General features: G+C 38.2%; 1 protein-coding gene across 6 annotated transcripts in view; it reads right to left on the bottom strand.

Annotated features, from left to right (window-relative positions):
- The window catches only part of GTF2I (general transcription factor IIi), a 114,619-nt gene that overhangs the window by 76,695 nt on the left and 23,351 nt on the right, over positions 1-14,573 (bottom strand). For all 6 annotated transcript variants that reach the window (XM_044747621.2, XM_044747624.2, XM_044747622.2 and 3 more), the window contains exons 3-8: positions 11,042-11,180; positions 8,644-8,778; positions 5,989-6,172; positions 5,033-5,061; positions 604-658; positions 53-96 (exon numbers count right to left, since the gene is read on the bottom strand). In XM_044747621.2, coding sequence (XP_044603556.1) covers positions 53-96; positions 604-658; positions 5,033-5,061; positions 5,989-6,172; positions 8,644-8,778; positions 11,042-11,180 — 586 coding nt within the window. The remainder of the gene's footprint in view (positions 1-52; positions 97-603; positions 659-5,032; positions 5,062-5,988; positions 6,173-8,643; positions 8,779-11,041; positions 11,181-14,573) is intronic.

The raw sequence follows: 14,573 nt of genomic DNA, 5'->3' as shown, positions 1-14,573 counted from the left end.
AAGCCTGCCTTACTTATATCTCATAACTGATTCTAAAAGCACTGGTACATACCAGAATCTTCTGTGGGTTCAGTTTTCACTTTGATGGGGCCACAACTGAAAGAAAAGAAGCCCTGATGAAGCTCGGCACTGGTGAGGGCCACTCACACATTAGTCAAGTGCGCTGGATCACAGCATACAGAACCACTCACTCGACCAAGCTGAATGCAAAACTGACTCAACTTTAAAACTTACATAATTTCTTGCATGAATATGACTTGTCAACTGAATTTAGTACTTTAATTCCAATCAATCTTTTGGGGAAAAAAGTATAACGAAACAACATAGAGTAGCATATTAACTTTCACATCCCACTGTACCATGAGGCCTTCCTACTCACAACGTGCTCATCGGCCGAGTCACATCAGCCCCGCCCAAGAACGACTGCCAGTCAGAGCTACTACGCCGAAACTGCATTTTCACAGGGCCACCAAATGACTCAACTGGACATCAAACATCAAGACGTGTGACACAGGCCTTTTTAACAGTCTAATACCGCAAAACTCTAAAACCTAAAACTTAGTGAGGTGTGGAGTTTATTAGTACTAACGAGAGATGCTTTACCTTCCACCTGGAGACAGCATCGACCTTTCAGCATCTGTTACCATCACACGACCACCTACATAATCAAAAAAGAAAATTAAATTTAGGTTTTTCCAACATTTCAAATATGACTAATATTTCCAAAGGTCTCAAGTAGAGAATGAACTGGGGGATGGGAGGGAGTTCACACTTCCAGGTCACACTATAACGAGTATTGCATTAGTTTATAAAACAGTGTCGTTCATTCTCCCCTGTAAGGAAGATTAATTAGGGGTGACAATCATCTAACAGCTTTCATCTGCTCACTCACCAGCACCCCTTCCTTCAATGGAAAAGCTCTTATTTTTATCAGCGAAACAAAAACAGCAATATATTATTATCTAGTAACATAGAATAAGGCTCAACTGATGTATAAAGGATGATAAAGATTTCTATTAAGAGTAGATCTGGCTCAAAATACCGGAAAACACCTACTGCTGACAGGTATGGGGTTTCGCTTGGGGGTGATGAAAATGTTCTCTAAGTAGACAGTGGTGATAGTTGTACACCTTGTAAATATATTCAAACCCCCTGAATTGTAGACTTTAAAATCATGAATTTTATGTTTGGAAATAAGAAAGATTGGCCACGAACTGCTGCTGAAGCTGGAGAACAACTGAACTCTTGCCGCTGTCAGTGGGCATGCAAAATGGACTCATCACATTGAAAACTCTCAACTTTAAAAGTTAAACATGTGACTACAACATGACCTAGCCATTCCAATTTTAGTTATTTACCTAGGAGAAATGCAAATACAGGTCCACATAAAGACCTGCACTCAAATATTTATACCAGCTTTCTTTCTAATAGCCAACAAAGGGAAATCCAAATTTTCATGGACCAGTGAATGCGTAAAAAATTTTGTGTATCTATACAAGGGAATACTACTCAGCAATAAAAAAAAAAAATGAACTACTGACACACGAAACAACATAGATAAATCTCAAAATACGAAGCCAAACAAAAAAAGGAGTACAGTCATATGCCACATAATGACATTTCACCTCACATAAAACGGCAGTCCCATAAGATTAGTACCACATAGCCTAACGACACATTTCTCAGAACATAACCCCATCGTTAGTGACACATGACTATACATATATGATTCTATTTATATTAAACAATCTAGAAAATGCAAATAAATCCACACTGAGAACAAGAAGATCAGCCATTGTCTGGACAGGGAGCAGCAGACGGGAGGAATGAGCAAGGGGTATGAGACACTGGAGGTCAAAGATGTGTTCGTTATCTTGATTGTAGTGATGGTTTCTACAGAGTATACATGTGTATACTTATCAGACTGTACACTTTAAATACGTGTAGTTTATTCTATGTTGGTATCTCAATAAAGCTGTTAAAAATTTCAAAAAAAGAGAATAATCTCATTACAATCACTCAACTTTCCAATTACTTTGAGAGTTGGTATGGCAAAATAAGTGAATCATACAAACCCACCCACTTGGACTACTCATTATAAAATGCTCTGTACAAATATTCTTTAATTAATGACCAGCCCCCAACATTTCAAAACAAGTTTCTAGAATGAAAGATTTCACAAAATACAAATGGCAGACTAAGGCTATTCTACAACACTTCAGGAAAGAAAATACTGATGACGAAAAAGTCTGAATCTTAATTTAAACATGAAAAATAAATCTTTTCTTTCTCAATCTTAAAAAGGACATATACAAAAAACCAAGAGCTAACACGATAATGGTGAAGGCCTGCACGCCTTCCACTTAACATGAAGAACCAGCGACGTCTGCCATCACCACTTTATTCAGTATTGTATTGGACATTCGTGCCAGAGCAACAAGATTAAGACATGAAAAGCAGTCAGGCTGCACAGAGGTAAACTATCTTGACTCACACACAATACGATCCGCTATGCAGAAAGCCCAGGAATACGAGGCAACTGCCCTTCAACAAAGAAGCCAAAGCAACTTCGGGCTAAAGGATAGTCTTTTCAACAAATTGTAGGCAAACACTTGGACATTCACATGAAAAAGACAAATTTAGGGGCCAGCCTGGTGGCGGTGCAGTTAACTGCACACGTTCCGCTTCCAATCCCGGGTGCGGACATGGCACCGCTTGGCAGGCCATGCTGTGGTAGGCGTCCCACATATAAAGTAGAGAAAGATGGGCATAGATGTTAGCTCAGGGCCAGTCTTCCTCAGCAAAAAGAGGAGGATTGGCAGCAGACGTTAGCTGAGAGCTAATCTGCCTCAAAAAAACAAATAAGTAAACTAAAAATTTTTTTTAAAAAGATAAATTTATACCCTTACCATGTACCATACACAAAAATTAACTCAAAATTGACCATAGATCAAAATGTAAGAACTAAAACCAGAAAACTTATAGAAGAAAACATGACAAATCTTCATGACCTTGAGTTAAGCAACAATTTCTTAGATACGAGGTCAAAAGTACAAGTGATAAAATAATATATTGGACTTCAGAAAACTTAAAACCTTTTGTTCCTCAAACGACACTACCAAGGAAATGAAAAGATAACTTGCAGAATTGTAGAAAATATTTGTATTGAGAATACAAACAACTCTAACAACTCAGTAATAAAAATATAGAAGCCGGCCTGGTGGCGCAGAAGTTAAGTTTGCACGTTCTGCTTTGGTGGCCCGGGGTCCGCCAGTTCAGATCCTGGGTGCAGCCATGGCACCACTTGGCAAGTCATGCTGTGGTAGGCGTCCCACATATAAAGTGGAGGAAGATGGGCATGAATGTTAGCTCAGGGCCAGTCTTCCTCAGCAGAAAGAGGAGGACTGGCAGCAGTTAGCTCAGGGCTAATCTTCCTCAAAACAAAACAAAACACAAATAATCCAATTAAAACATAGGAAAAGTGTCTGAATAGACATTTCTGCAAAAATACATAAATGGCCAATAAGCATATGGAAATATATTCAACATTATTAGCAACCAGGGAAATGCAAATCAAAACCACAGTGAGATACAACTTCACACTCATTAGGATGGCTAAAACCAAAAAGACAACAAGTGCTGACAGGGATGTGGAGAAACCCGAACACTCAAGCCATGCTATTAGGAACATGAAATGGTGCAGCCACTCTGGAAAACAGTTTGGCAGTTTCTTAAAAGTTAAATGTAAAATTATGCTATGACCTAGCAATTCCACTCCTAGGTATACATATCCAAGAGAAATTCAAATGCATGTCCAGACAAAAACTTGTTCAAGTATGCTGATGTAGCATTTTCCTAATAGCCAAGTGGAATCCATCTAAATGTCTATCAACTGGCAAATGCATAAATGGGTGGTATGTCATAAAATGGAATACTTACTATTCAGCACCAAAAAAGGAAAAAACTATTGATATACCCAAGAACCTAGATGAATCTCATGTGAATTATGCTAAGGGAAAAACACGAATCTCAAAAGGATATATACTGTCTATATATATAACATTCATGAAGTAACAGAGATGGGGATGATGAAAACATTCTAAAATCAGATTGTGACAATGGCTGTAAAACTGTAAATTTTTTTAATTGTAAATTTACCAAAGATCACTGAATTAAATACTTAAACCAAGTGCATTTTATGGCATATTAATTTTACTTCAATTAAGCTTCTAAAAAACAATCTTTTTCATCATGGTGAGAATAAAGGTTATTTAACAGAAAAGAAAATATATTTGGGTGTGTGTGTATTATTTTGTCCTTCCATCCTTACGAGGATGCCAATGATAGTTGGTTATTTACTTCCAAAAGTCTCAAATAAACCTGGTTCCACAGGGTACCAGGCTTCTAAATATCACTTTTCCCTTCAAACGAAATGTCTCGACTTCCCAAAACAAAGTCCTGCTGAAATCCACCTCATTCTTCAAGGGCCCATCTTAGCGCCCTCTCATGAAAGCCATCCTGGGTATAAACAGATCCTTCCTCCAAAGAACTTCCGCAGGACTCTAACCATCCCACAGCACACACGTTATGCTCCTGTCCGGAGGACTTCATGGACTTTTCTCTCTTCCATTAGACCACCAGCACTCAAAACCGTTAACGCTTATACAGTTATGTATCTCCTCCACACCCAATCTTGTCTCCAATAGTTCTATGCCTATTCAATGAACATTAGGTAAATCGAATCACCCTCATAATTCTGGGAAATGACTGCAGATCCAGTATATGATCTTACACAGTGCAAACAGAAAACCTTGAATAAATCATAAAGCAAGCAGCAGAGCTGAAAAAAAAACACCCCTCTACTTTTTCAGCTCAATGACTTGTCATTTGTTTATATAAACATCATAACACCCCACACCAAAATGTCTTATATCATATCGTTGAAGAAAACAAAAGAGAAATTAAAATTAAACTTGGCACAACAGGTTTAGGAAGCCACCCAACTATCAGGTAAAGCAAAAAAATCACTTACCTAGGTGCTTCTTTGGCTCCAGGAAAGGTCTGCATTGAAACAAAACAAAAAACAATACATGAATACACAAAATTATCATACAGCATACATTTGATGACTTCAACAGTAAACAAGAATTTTGAGGGGCCAGCCTGGTGTCATAGTGGTTAAGTTCGCGTGCTCTGCTTCAGCAGCCTGGGGTTCACAGGTTCAGATTCCGGGCACAGACCTACATACCGCTCATTAATCCATGTTGTGGCAGTGTTTCACATACAAATAGAGGAAGATATGCATGGATGTTAGCTCAGGGCCAATCTTCCTCACCAAATAAAAAAGAATTTTGAAGAACATGATACAGAAGTCAAAGTAAATGGTGTACACCTAAAACTTACATAATGCTATAAAGCAATGTGACCTCAATAATAAATTAATAAAAATAAATTTTGGGGGACTGGCCCCGTGGCCGAGTGGTTAAGTTCGTGCGCTCCGCTGCAGGCGGCCCAGTGTTTCGTTGGTTCGAATCCTGGGCGCGGACATGGCACTGCTCATCAAACCACGCTGAGGCAGCGTCCCACATGCCACAACTAGAAGGACCCACAACGAAGAATATACAACTATGTACCAGGGGGGGCTTTGAGGAGAAAAAGGAAAAAGTAAAATCTTTAAAAAAAAAAAAAATAATAAAATAAATAAATAAATAAATTTTGGGGGGGCCAGCCCTGTGGTGTAGTGGCTAGGTTCAGCAGGCTCCACGAGTGTGGATCCCGGGTGCAGACCTACACCACTCGTCTATCAGTGGCCATGCTGTGGCGGTGACCCACATATAAAAAGTGGAAGATCAGCACAGACATTAGCTCAGGGCTATTCTTCCTCAGCAAAAAAAAAAAAAAACAAGACTTTTAAGGTATATTAAAATGAGCTGAATATTTAATTTTATATGAATAAACTATTGATGGACAAGAGAGAAAGTACTTCACCTCTTAATGATAAATGAAATCCCTGCTTTGTTCTCCAAAATCCATTTCAGAGTTGCAAGATCGTAGTTCTCAGGATGCTTAAAGGCAACTCCTTCTGGAAGCCCCTGCACTACCACAGCTGACTGATCTCGTAGCATCTTCTCATATGGAACAGGTACCACTGTCGATTTGCCTAAAGCCTTCCCTGGGGGACAGGGACGGGGTGAGGTGGAAAGAGGATAAACATCATTAAATAGTCAGATCAAAACACCATCATTAGTTTATCATGGTTCAAAAAATGGCATTCATGCTTTTCTGTACTATATGATTTTGAAACTACTTCAAAATATTACAGGGCCTAGTCCCATGTTAGCAGAAGCTCTAAACCTGAAACAGATCCAAAGGGCCAAAATGAAAAATATATAAAATATTTACTAAAACCTACACAAGAGAAAAGGAACAATGGCTGATGTCTTGCACTATTCTCTTTCTCTATGATGGTCTCCCTGGTATGACACAATGTTCGTATGCAATTCAGCAACTATAACCTCACAGCGTAACCTATATCCTCCCCATTTGACGGTTTTTCTTAAAAGAGCTTTGTTTATTGTGCAATTGGATTAACAAAAGGTGGGTTTTCGGGGAAATTGGTGAGACCAGCATGCATGTCAAAAATAACAGCTCTCGGGGGCTGGCCCAGTGGCACAGCAGTTAAGTGCACACATTCCGCTTCAGCGGCCCGGGGTCAGCCATTTGGATCCCGGCTGCAGACATGGCACTGCTCAGAAGGCCATGCTGTGGCAGGCGTCCCACATATAAAGCAGAGGAAGATGGGCACGGATGTTAGCTCAGGGCCAGTCTTCCTCAGCAGGGAAAAAAAAAAAAAAAAGGAGGAGGATTGGCAGTAGATGTTACCTCAGGGCTAATCTTCCTCAAAAAAATAAAATAAAATAAAAAATAACAGCTCTCATAGTAATGAAAACAACATGGTACTGGCACAAAAACAGACACACAGATCAATGGAACAGAACTGAAAGCCCAGAAACAAAACCACACATCTATGGATAGCTAATCTTCAACAAAGGAGCCAAGAACATACAATGGAGAAGGAAAGTCTCTTCAATAAATGGTGTTGGAAAAACTGGACAGCCACATGCAAAAGAATGAAAGTAGACCATTATCTTTCACCATACACAAAAATTAACTCAAAACAGATCCAAGACTGGAAGGTAAGACCTGAAACCATAAAACCCCCAGAAGAAAATATAGGCAGTACACTCTTTGATGTCAGTCTTAGAAGAATCTTTTTGAATACCATGTCTAGTTAGCCAAGGGAAACAAAAGAAAAAATAAACAAGTGGGACTTCATCAGACTAAAGAGCTTCTGTAATGCAAAGGAAACGAGCAACAAAACAAAAAGACAACCCACCAACTGGGAGAAAATATTTGCAAATCATATATCCAACAAGGGGTTAATCTCCAAAACCTATCAAGAACTCACACAACTCAACAAAAAAATCAAACAACCCAATCAAAAGGGCAGAAGATATGAAGAGACATTCTTGCAAAGAAGATATACACATGGCCAACAAGCACATGAAAAGATGTTCAACATCATTAATCATCAGGGAAATGCACATTGAAACTACACTAAGATACCACCTTATGCCTGCTGGAATGGCTATGATCACCAAGACAAAAAACAACAAATGTTGGAAAGGATGTGGAGAAGAGGGAACGCTCATACACTGCTGGTGGGAGTGCAAACTGGTGCAGCCACTATGGAAAACAGTCTGGAGATTTCTCAAAAAATTAAAAATAGAAATACCGTATGATCCAGCTATCCCACTACTGGGTATTTATCCAAAGAACTTGAAATCAACAACTCAAAGAGACTTATGCACCCCTATGTTCATTGCAGCATTATTCATTATAGCCAAGATGTGGAAGCAACCCAAGTGCCCATCAACTGACGAATGGATAAGGAAGATGTGGTATATGTATAAAATGGAATACCGCTCAGCCATAAAAAAAGACAAAATCATGCCATTCGCAACAATATGGATGGACTTTGAGGGTATTATGTTAAGCAAATTAGGCAGACACAGAAAGACAAACACCATTTGATTTCATTCATATGTGGAAGACAAACTAACACATGGATAAAGAGAACAGATCAATGGTTACCAGAAGGGAAGGGGGTTAGGGGCTGGCATAAGGGGTGAAGGGGCACATTTCTATGGTACCTGACAAATGATAATGTATAACTGAAATTTCACAATGTTATAAACTATTATGACCTCAATAAAAAAATAAAAATGACAGCTTTCTCTGGGTGATTACGATGTGTCAATGTAGATTCTCTGGTGGGGAATGCTGATGGGGGATCTATGCATAAGTGGGGGCAAGGAGTATATGGGAAATCTCTACCTTCTTAATTTTGCTGTGAACCTAAAACTGCTCTTAAAAAAAAAAAACACAAACAGCTCTAATAGCTACCTCTGTTTCTTCAAACTGGAAATAACAAGTAAGGTCATTCCTAACATTAACCCAGTATTTGGAAAATAATCTATTCAATTTCCGAAAGTGTGTTATGACTATTAAATCAATGTAATCTACCCTTAGAAAACTCAATGATATATGTATCTTTTAGCAAACTCAAGTGCATCACCTTACCATAGCAAAAGCAGAAATAGTCCTCAACTGTTTTTCTGAGTGTTTCAATCTCTACAGCATCTACACTCATCCGATTTGCCTGGCTTGTAGATTTCATCTTATGCATCTCTGCAGCCTTTTCTTCTTCTTCAACACCTGTAAAATAATTAATGATAGAAAAGGCCCATATCCATTATCTTAATATTTGGCTTTTAGTAAGAATATTTTTTCCCTTATTCTAAAATTTATGACTTTGTTCTATAAAGACAAGACAAAGGAAAAGGAGGAGCAACTTTAAAAATAAAAAACCTACGGGGCCAGCCCCGTGGCATAGCGCTTAAAGTTTCGTGCACTCTGCTTCGGTGGCCCAGGTTCACGGGTTCGTATCCCAGGCGCATACCTACACCACTCGTCAGCCATGCTGAAGATTGGCACAGATGTTAGCTCAGGGCTAATCTATCCTCAAGCAAAAAAAGAGGCAGATTGGGAACAGATGTTAGGGCCAATCTTCCTGATCAAGAAATAAAAACATAAAAGACATAAATGACTTGAATGGAAATAAGAAATGGTGATCATCTATGAAATAAGTGTAGCTATAAGCTAAAAACTCTACAAACTACAAATTAGCTACCAGTTTTCTTAAAAAAAAAAAGATACCTTAAGAGTAATTTATCAGCTACAAACTTAAATATGGGAAGGTTACCACAAAAAAGCACTGGAGACTTGCAAAGTCCAACACAATAGTCAGCAGACACCTTTGGCTACTGAGCACTTGAAATGTGACCAGTCCAAATTAAGATATGTTGTAAGTTTACAATATACACCGGACGTTGAAGACCTAGTACAAAGAATAGTATGCAAAATAGCCCACTGATAATTTTTTATATTACTTGTTAAATGATAATGTTTTAGATATATCAGGTTAAAATATAACTTCTAAATTAATTTCACTTTTTTCTCCCTACTTTTCATTAATGTTGTAACTATAAAATTTAAATTACATGAGTGATTCACATTCTATTATTTCTATTGGATAGTCCTTTCCTAAACCCTGAAAAAGAGCTCAGAATTCTCCCCAAGAATTTCTACAACTGACTCATAAACCTATTGATTTGGTTTCAGATCGATCAATCCTTATCTGCAAAATAATTTATAGAAACAAACATTAGGCACTTAAGAATTATATCCAAAGATTATTCTCCATGGCACCAAATTATTGGTAACAAAAATAAAGTATGAATACTAATAGGCAGGGACTATGATTTGCAAGTGAGGACAATTCCCCTAATGCTTAGTTCTAACCTTTGGAGAATCACATAAGCAAGGCAGTACAGGGAACAGAAATATAAACACAGCTGCCAGTGGGATTACAGTATTCATGGGACAGATGGCAGCTGAAATACACATAATTAAAACAACATTATTAGTACAAACTTAAACATACAAACATAACGAAAGCCTTAAAAATTCTCAAAATGATAATTTTTTAAAGTTTTTAAATAGATTACTACTATAAAGCTTCAAAGATTATAGCTGGAGGGAGAGGCATATAGTGAAGGGGAGAAGATACGTTTTTTAAAAAGGACTAAAAAATACAATTCAGAATTGAAATTAATGAATTTAAAAAACTATTTTTACCCACCCATGATCTGCCCAATTTATCATGAATTGGATCTAACTTGAAAAAGGAAACTTAAGTTTGGATATAAAAGACGTAGGTATTATACGCCTATGGATATCCCTACTTTTTTTGGTTCTCTTTCCACATCTAAGAAAATGCTGTATCACTGAGTTAATATAAAAGCTATGGAGAGTGTTATGTTAAACACAGATGCAAAAACTGTCAGACTGTGAAAGCTCATAGGTATTAACACCCTACAGTAAATGTCTCTACTACGTTTGTTCCAGTGTCACGTTAAGTTCACCAACTGGAGGAACTCCCGATTGGAGGAACACAAAATTCACTGAGGACTCTGCCAAGTCGATTCCACTGAGGAAGTCAGGGAACCCTGTTTAACTTGACATCATGCTTACACAAATTTAATGCAGAGAAAGACTTGTCTTCAACAAACCAAATATCTATCAAGAAAAGAACTGCTTACCTGGATAAGAAGTTTTAATCAGTTCAAAACTTCCCTATCTCCTCTCTAATGCATTCCACCAATCCAGAGTCATGGCAAGGAAGAAGCGGACTACAGTAAATATTTACCATTTTCTTTAAATTCTTCAGTATTCACCCTTATATATTACCATGTCAGTGATTCATTCTGAGCAGTGTGAAATGTCTCCATGGACATTCCAGAAAGTCTTGTTTTAGTATAAACCTCATTCTGCTTTAGAAGAAAGTATGACATGCATTATCCATAAAAATTTAGATCTGGTATTTACGTAATACAAAAGACAAAAATAGAATACTTACAGTATTTTACGAAGTCTTTCTGAAAATCCTTTCTGGTGTTGACAAAAGCGCGTCCTCTCTCGGTGCCGACGACAAACACGTCTGTCTCGTACACGGCGATGCAGGCCACTTCCGCCTTGGACTTGGCCAGTTCTTTACACTGGAACACAAAAAGCAACCATTATGTTATACACAGACGTTTAAAAACACTGTTTCTGCTGGATGCGCAAAAAACCACATCACTTAAACTGTCGTAATTCCTAATGTGGAATCAGGTCAATTTCCTAGTTTCTGGCCTTAAGTTACCATATACAAAAGAGAGTCCTCCTTTTTTTTAAGGTACCTCTCTTTCTAAAGAGTTTTTAACCCTGATTTTAAACAGAAGAAAACAGAGAATTTATAAGAAAAAAAGGTAGAAATCTCTTGTAATCTGTTATAGTTCAAATTCCCAAGAAACAGACTCAGATTTGCACAGAGGCTTTCTAGAGTACTGTCAGTAACAATCCCTGTGAGGTGTGAGGGAGCAGGCTGCGCAGAGGGAGAGCTGGATACTGACGCAGCTGCATCAGGGAGCTCTGGAGCTGCACGTCCTCCTCAAGGAAGGGGACAGAACTGGGCAAGGGAGGCTCTCACACTCACAGCAGCTGGGGGAACTAGTGCCATCAGTCCGAAAGGGGGGTCTGGACGCCACACTGCAACATCCACTACATAATTGCACCTCCAGAGGGATCTCCGTAGACGTACAGACAACTGGAATCACATTTAGGCGAGTATAGTTCTACTAGGTATGACTTTTACTAAGTATATTCCTATGAGATTAAATATTCTTTAAAATCTTGACAGAGTACTATATGACATTCCATTTCACAGATTTACAATAATTTAGTACTAACAACATTGAAAATGTTGCTGATTACAATTATCACTCCTAAAAATAACACTGAAATAACAATCTAGGAACAAAACATGTATGTGTATCTTGAATGACTTTCTCAGAAGAGAGTCAGAGAAGTAAACAATGACGTCAGAAGACTGATTCTGGGGGCTGGCCTGGTGATATAGTGGTTGAGTTCACACGCTCCACTTGAGCAGCCCAGGGTTCACCAGTTCGGATCCCGGGTGCAGACCTACGCACCATTCATCAAGCCATGCTGTGGCAGGCGTCCCACACACAAAATAGAGTAAGACTGAAGAGATGTTAGCTCAGGGCCACTCTTCCTCAAGCAAAAAGAGGAAGACTGGCAACAGGTGTCAGCTCAGGACCACTCCTCCACATAAAAACAAAAGAAAACAAATAAATAAAAACCCGCTCAAAACCTACTGCAAATTGCTTTCTAAGAAGGTTCTATCAGTTTACACTCCCACATGCACTTCTAGAGGAGCTAACTCACAATATTTTAGCAAAGGTTATTGTGCAACTTTTCCAGGAACATTTTTAAAGAGTACCTTAGTATAATCAATAATCTACTTCTGGGTATTAAAATTAAAGAGTATTGTATCTTAGATAATTTTCTGTAAATGAGCATACAATTTGCTTATTTTTCTACTGTTAGTAGTGTGTCTCCCTGTTGACGCATCAAAGTACCTCACTGAGTTTAGGCATAGAAAAGCTGTTTATGGAATTAAATACATAATTACAGATATTTTGTTCTGGTTTTTAAAGTTGTCTTAACATAACCATTTTTTATTTTTACTCATCTAGAATGTAACTTGGCACATGATAAAGATTAAAAATTTGGGGGCTGGCCCAGTGGCACAGCGGTTAAGTGCTCACGTTCTACTTCGGCAGCCCGGGGTTCACCGGCTCGGATCCCGGGCGCAGACATGGCACCACTTGGTAAGCCATGCTGCGGTAGGCGTCCCACATATAAAGCAGAGGAAGATGGGCATGGATGTGAGCTCAGGGCCAGCCTTCCTCAGCAAAAAGAGGAGGATTGGCAGCAGATGTCAGCTCATGGCTAATCTTCCTCAAAAAATAATTAATTAATTAATTTTAAAAAAAGATTAAAAAGTTTTCTGGGTTTTTTGCCTATTAGCCTATGTTCTCAGTATCATTTGTTGAAAACTACAGCTTTCCTCTATTTCTTTTTGATTTGTACAGTAACCATCCTCTAATTTCTTAAATGCAAATTTCTTGTACAACTCTGCTTTAAAACATTATCTTGAATAATTAATTTCATACCTACTTCAATGATGAGAAATCTTCTGAACTATAATAAAGCCACAGTAGAGAACTTCTGGCCTACATGTCAGCCAACAAATATTCCCAGCATGAAGAATAATGCTGTACTCTAACGTTCATTTATATGAAATCTACTGTGGTTGCTTGCCTATAAGGAACTATTATTTACTTACCTTGTGACAAATGTGGGTGCAATCTTGCTGCACTATTCACACTCTTAGTTGGACAACCCTGTCACCAAAGGCAGTACTTATAAAACAGCAAAATAAGATTCACACACGGTCCAAGGATTAGATCAAAGAAATCCTTGGGCCAAGGGAAAGATGAGGCTGACTTATATACCTATAAGTATACTTCCTAATACACAACTAGGAACATAAGGAAAGAGATACCCTTACTCCTGCTGGTGAGGAGGAAACAAAAGCTGAGAATAATCAAGTGACTTTGCCAAAAATAAGAAAACTATAAAGACATTCTAAGGAAGGGAGGGGGTCCTATGTGACCCTATGTTATTCTATGTAGAGAACGGTAGTAAAGAAAATTATTTTAATATCAACAGAGTAGGATTTAATCTCTCAACTATCATTTAATATTAAGCCACAAATTTTGGCTGGTTTTATGATTACAAGGCAGAAATAAGTGACATTCAGAAAATAACAGTATATAGCCACTAACCATTCTAAAATTTCTTTCTTTAGAGAGATAATTTTTTTAAATTCATAAATAAAAAAAAGAGAAAAAAAGAATGCCCTAAGGAGAAAACAAAAAAGAATTTACAATGTCATACTGAGACCTGCGAGGTTAAACACTACGTAACACTAGTCAACACTCAGATGGAAAACACACAGCCTCCTCCTACTTAGAAAATTTAGTATCAATGTGTCAGAAAACACCCAAGTGTGAGGCTTTTGGAATCTGTGAGCTCAAATACTATGTTTCCAGCTACATATCCATAAAAATGATAATCAAACTGTATTACTATCATCATAGTAATACAAAAATACAGCAAAAGAATAATACTTAACATTTTGCTATAATTATGAATACAGTATAGGTTTTTAAAAATAAAGAGCTAACACACTATACATTTAATAAAAGGTGGCAGAGTAAGGACAACTGTGAATGCATAAGCACAATAAAATAAGAATAGATAGGGGCCAGCCCGGCGGTGCAGTGGTTAAGTTTGCACATTCCGTTTCAGCGGCCGGGCTTTGCCAGTTTGGATCCCAGGTGTGGACGTGGCACTGCTTGGCAAGCCACACTGTGGTAGGCGTCCCACATATAAAGTAGAGGAAGATGGGCACGGATGTTAGCTCAGGGCCAGTCTTCCTCAGAAAAAGGGGAGGACTGGCAACAAATGTTAGCTCAGGG

The sequence above is a fragment of the Equus asinus genome, chromosome 14 (assembly GCF_041296235.1).
Source record: "Equus asinus isolate D_3611 breed Donkey chromosome 14, EquAss-T2T_v2, whole genome shotgun sequence".
In the NCBI taxonomy this organism is placed as follows: Eukaryota; Metazoa; Chordata; class Mammalia; order Perissodactyla; family Equidae; genus Equus; species Equus asinus.
The sequence above is the reverse complement of the archived record's forward strand: the minus strand, read 5'-3'. Positions and strand labels throughout refer to the sequence as shown.